Source organism: Triticum dicoccoides, chromosome 3A (genome assembly GCF_002162155.2).
Source record: "Triticum dicoccoides isolate Atlit2015 ecotype Zavitan chromosome 3A, WEW_v2.0, whole genome shotgun sequence".
NCBI lineage: Eukaryota > Viridiplantae > Streptophyta > Magnoliopsida > Poales > Poaceae > Triticum > Triticum dicoccoides.
In genome coordinates this window covers 251,357,288-251,362,763 of record NC_041384.1, presented here as the reverse complement: position 1 = coordinate 251,362,763, position 5,476 = coordinate 251,357,288, and the positions used below count along the sequence as shown (strand labels likewise).

The following is a 5,476-nucleotide window of genomic DNA, read 5'->3' as shown; positions in this document are numbered from 1 at the left end:
CTTCTTTGAAAAGACCAACTACGGAGCATGATCCGACGTTGAAGTTTAAATCGGCTACAGACACTAAGATGGTTGATTTTGTTCCTGGCGATTCATCCAAGCAGTTCAGCATCAGCGCTAACCTGGATCCCAAATAGGAAAGTGCGCTCATCGAGTTCATCCGTGAGAACTGGGACATCTTTGCATGGAAGCCTTCTGACATGCCAGGTGTACCGAGGGAACTCGTTGAGCACACACTTAATATAGATCCTAAGTTTAAACCGGTCAAGCAGTTTCTCCACCGCTTCAACAAAGAAAGGCGTAAGGCTATTGGTGAGGAGGTAGCTCGGTTGTTGGCCGCAGGGTTTATCGTGGAGGTTTTTCACCCAGAGTGGCTGGCTAATCCGGTGCTAGTTCTTAAGAAAAACAGCACTTGACGTATGTGTGTGGACTACACAGACTTGAACAAGGCTTGTCCAGCTTATCCCTTTGCCCTCCCTCGTATTGATCAGATTATTGATGCTACGGCAGGTTGTGACCGTTTGTGTTTTTTGGATGCTTATTCTGGTTATCATCAGATCAAAATGGCAGTTAAGGATCAGGAGAAGACAACTTTTATAACTCCCTTTGGAGCCTTCTGCTATGTCTCTATGCCCTTTGGGCTCAAGAGTGCCCAGGCGACTTATCAGTGCTATGTTCAGAATTGTCTTCATAAGCAGATTGGGCGCAATGTTCATGCATATGTGGATGATATTGTGGTGAAGTCCAGGAAGGAGGAAACATTGATAGATGACTTGAGAGAGACTTTTGACAACCTCTGGGTTTATAAGATGATGCTCAATCCAGACAAATGTGTCTTTGGTGTTTCGGCAGGCAAGCTCTTGGGTTTTCTGGTGTCTAACAGGGGCATTGAGGCTAATCCGGAGAAGATCACAACTATCACCTCTCTGGCTAAATCGGCATGTATCAATGATGTTCAGCGTCTGGCGGGCCGGATTGCGGCTTTGAGCCAGTTTATCAGTCGTCTTGGGGAGAAGGCTATCCCTTTATATCAGATGCTAAAGAAAACGGATGACTTTGTCTGGAGTGATGCGGCGGATAAAGCGTTTGAGGATTTGAAGAGACAGTTAGCTGAACCGCCAGTCCTTGCGGCTCCGATCGATAAAGAGACCTTATTGTTATATGTGGCTGCTAATGCCCGCCCTGTTAATGTGGCTATTGTTGTGGAGCGCAAGGAGGCTGGAAAGGAGTATCTGGTTCAACAGCCGGTTTATTATATCAGTGAGGTGCTTATCGAATCAAAGCAGAGGTATCCGCATTGGCAAAAGCTGGTCTATGGGTTTTTTATGGCAAGCTGGAAGCTCAAACATTACTTTCAAGGTCATCCTATCACAGTGGTTAGCTCAGCCCCTCTGGGAGATATCATGCAAAACAGAGAGGCGACTGGCCGGATTGCCAAGTGGGCTATTGAGCTTGGACCTCACGGGCTCAAATATACACCTCGCACAGCGATCAAATCTCAAGCACTCATGGACTTCATCAATGATGGACAGAGTTGTAGACACCAGAGGAAAAACCAGACAACACTTATTAGACTATTCACTTTGATGGGTCCAGGCAATTGGAGGGCTCGGGGGTTGGAGTCATATTAACTTCCCCATGAGGTGAGAAGTTTTGTTATGTTCTCCGCTCAATGTTCCCATGTACTAACAATGCAGCTGAGTATGAGGCCTTACTCCACGGTCTGCGGATGGCTAAGGAGATGAACTTAAGCTGGGTTAAATGCTTCGGTGACTCGGACCTGGTGGCTCAGCAGGTATCTGGCACTTGGGATTCTAAGGATCCACTCATGGCTGCACATCGACAGGAGGTGGACATAATGGCTGGTCATTTTAAAGGTTATCAAGTTGACCATATAGACCGGCGAAAGAATGAAGCGGTGGACGCTTTAAGTCGTCTAGGCTCTCAGCGTAAACCGGTGCCACCTAATGTTTTCCTCGACGTACTTCATAATCCGTCAGTCAAGATACCCACAGAAGAGGAGTTGGATATTCCTGACCCGGAGGCCCAGTTGGTGGCGGCTTTGCATGTTATACCAGATTGGACAGTCCCGTACCTGGCTTACATGAACCGGGGCGAGTTACCGGAGGATGAAACCTTGGCCCGGCAGATAATCCGGCGATCCAAGTCAATGACCATTATCAATGGGGAGTTACATCATTACAGCGTGACAGGGGCGATTCAGCGTTGTGTGTCTCCTCAAGAAGGTTGTGAGATTTTGCGTGAGATTCATGAAGGAGATTGTGGTCACCACGCCGGTTCAAAATCCTTGGTGGCTAAGGCTTTTCGTCACGGCTTCTATTGGTTGACGGCTCATGCTTATGCTGAGGATTTAGTAAAAAGGTGTGACGGTTGTCAGAAATTTGCATGCCGCGCTCACGTTCCGGCTCAGAAGTTGAGAATGATTCCAATCACTTAGTCGTTTGCAACTTGGGGGCTAGATATGGTTGGACCCTTTAAGAGGTCCAAGGACAAAAGGACCCACGTGTTGGTAGCAGTTGATAAGTTTACCAAGTGGGTAGAGGCAGAGCCAGTCATTAAGTGTGATGCAACTACGACGGTCCAATTCATCAAAAAGGTGATATTCCTGTTTGGTTTTCCACACAGCATTATAACTGATAACGGTACTAATCTGTCCAAAGATGATATGGAGGAATTTTGTCAATGTGAGCACATCCGGCTTGATGTAGCGTCAGTAGCTCACGCCCAGTCTAATGGTCAAGCAGAGAGGGCAAATCAAGAAATTTTGAGAGGTATTAAGCCCCGACTTCTGGTTCCTTTAAAGCGGACGCCGGGTTGTTGGGTGGAGGAGTTATCTTTTGTGTTATGGAGTATCAACACCACACCAAACAGATCTACGGGTTACACGCCTTTCTTCATGGTTTACGGAGCAGAGGCGGTTTTCCCTAGTGACATCCGTCATGACTCACCCTGTGTGGCGGCTTACGTGGAAGCTGAAAATGAGAAGGCACGTCAGGACTCACTGGACCTGTTAGATGAGGAGCGTGATCTTGCAGCAGCACGGTCGGTGATTTATCAACAAGATCTCCGACGTTATCACAGCCGCCGGGTTAAGACCAGAATTTTTCAAGAAGGCGATCTGGTGCTCCGGCTCATCCAGGATCAAACTGATATGCACAAGTTATCCCCACCTTGGGAAGGACCTTTTGTGGTCAGCAAAAACATGTGCAACGGGTCATACTACCTTATCGATGTTCGAGAGCACAAAGACTTACGCAAATCGGAGGAAAAGACCCAGCGGCCACGGAATATAGCTCTTCTTCGGCCTTACTATACTTGAGCCACAGGCTCTTCTTATGTACATACTTATGACAATGTATATATTATATAATAAACCGGAGCCTCAGCTAAAGCGGGGTCTCTGTTCTTTTTTACATCATGTGTGGTTTCATGGGGGCTTCTACTTACAAAGCGGAGTTCTATTAACCCGGCCTACAAAGTCACACAGATATAAAGGAAATCACTAGGGGGCTTGGTCGTATTCGAACCATAACTACACCTCTTGATCGGCTTAAAGACCAAAAAAGGAAATCACTAGGGGCTTGGTTGTATTTACACTATAGCTACACCTTTTGATAGGCTTAAAGCCAAAAGGAAATTATGTGGAACCAAAGAGAGTCTGTTGCATCAAGCTTTTTTCATTGAGTCTAGGCTAATGTTTATTTTTCTATGAAATATGGAGGATAGAAATTTTTTTCCATAGAAATATGATTCCATTCCTACAAACTAAAAGGCTTTAAAGGAATTTTTCCTACAAAAATCCTATCCTATGAAATCCCTAAAAAATCCTACAAACCAAAGGAGTCCTCCTACTTTAAAGCCGCAGCTTCCGAGGGGCCAGCTCGCAAAACTTGTCCTCCCCTCTCTTCCCCGTTTTCCTCCTCTCCCCTCGCATCCGCTCCGCAAACCCCTCCTCTTTCGCAAACCCTAGCTCTCGCCCCCGACCCTCCATTGCCGCTCGAGTCGCCTCTTCACCGCCGTCATGGGCTCAGGTAAACCCTACCCCCGCATTTAGTGCCCTCCGTTTTCATCTTCTCGATTCCCCACGGTCTGGATTGTCGCTGTTTCTCTCTCTTACGAGGGTTTCTTTCCGTGATCGTTTCCTGTTTCTTGGTGCGCGTGGTGCCGATGGTTAGATGCAGACATGGAAGACTACGGTTTCGAGTATTCGGACGACGAGCCGGAGGAGCAAGACGTCGACATCGAGAACCAGTACTACAACTCCAAAGGTTTGGTTCCTTGTGCCAATTTTACTTCCCTTGGTGATCCCTATCCCTGTTTCGAGTAGCGGTCCTGTTACTATGAGAAATCTCGATTGGAGTATTATTAGTCCAACTTCCTCGTGCATCGTCGTTTTGTACTGGTAGTGGGGTTCCGTTTTGAATTTTGATGTATGGTGATCGCCTTTGTTTGTACTGTGCAGTTGCCAGTTTAGCTGCGAGGTATGTCCCGTAAGTGTGAAGTGCCTTTTAGTAAGGACATCGAATGAATAGCTAGAATCTAATTTTGCTTTGGGAACAAATCTGTTTGTCGAATTGACGCCCGTGTGGCGCTTGTTGGGCCAAGTAGCTCACCGGTGTGTGGTTTGTCTTAGTCCTATCGTGCCCTTTCGCAGTTAACAGCTAAAGTTTGTTCCGGCGAACACTTCTGTCTCGACTAAAAGGAAAATAAGCAACTAATGGATATGCAAGTTAATTGCGGGCAGTCTGTTACCATTTAACTTAATAACCCAAGCTGCCGTAGAAGTACGGACAATGTGGCTTCGTATATATTTTGAAGCAAGGATAGGAAGACTCTGCTACCCTTCTCATTGCTTTAATCAAGAGTTTCATTCTGACTGCCACACACTTCATTCTTCAGTTCTGCAATAGTATATGAACTATCTGTTCTCCATCTCTTTGTTTTTCCATATTAGTTGAACTAACTGTTCTCTCAAATTGTAAGAGAGAATCGAAATAGTATTTATGAAAAAAATCTTCATCTTTATAGTTATCATTTATCAATGACCACCACAATACCAGATTAAGCCTAACATCTTCCCTTTCCTGCCCTCTTAGTGGTTGTTTGGATACTGAGGATTAGTGATGGGATATAGAAAATGAGTTTTTAGCTGATTTCTATGAAAACCGGTTTTGCTATCCTTTATGTGAAAAACGTGTTTACAGAAAACTTTGTTTGGGTAAGAAATTAATAAACTAGGTCTGTAGAGTTTTCTGTTTGGATAGCAAACATTAGCCTTATCCTACCTCGCCCGTGACCTTCCTTACTTTCCCATTGACGAGACTTCCACGCTCGACATCGTAGGTACGAATCCACAGTCCAGACTGGTGCTGTCCTTCCTTCCGGCCACCATGACTCCGCTTGCGACCTCTGGTGGACGCTTCCCCTGGTCTCTGGCGGCCTCCCTGGGCTACTT

At 46.0% G+C, this 5,476-nt stretch overlaps 1 protein-coding gene across 2 annotated transcripts in view; it reads left to right on the top strand.

The window, feature by feature from the left end:
- The first annotated feature begins 3,896 nt into the window (after positions 1-3,896).
- LOC119268021 (COP9 signalosome complex subunit 2) overlaps positions 3,897-5,476 on the top strand; it is a 7,857-nt gene continuing 6,277 nt past the window's right edge. The window contains exons 1-2 of one of the 2 annotated variants that reach the window (XM_037549513.1): positions 3,897-4,052; positions 4,197-4,289. In XM_037549513.1, the coding sequence (XP_037405410.1) occupies positions 4,043-4,052; positions 4,197-4,289 (103 nt within the window). In that variant the 5' untranslated portion in view covers positions 3,897-4,042. The remainder of the gene's footprint in view (positions 4,053-4,196; positions 4,290-5,476) is intronic. The other variant, XM_037549514.1, reaches the window with a different exon arrangement.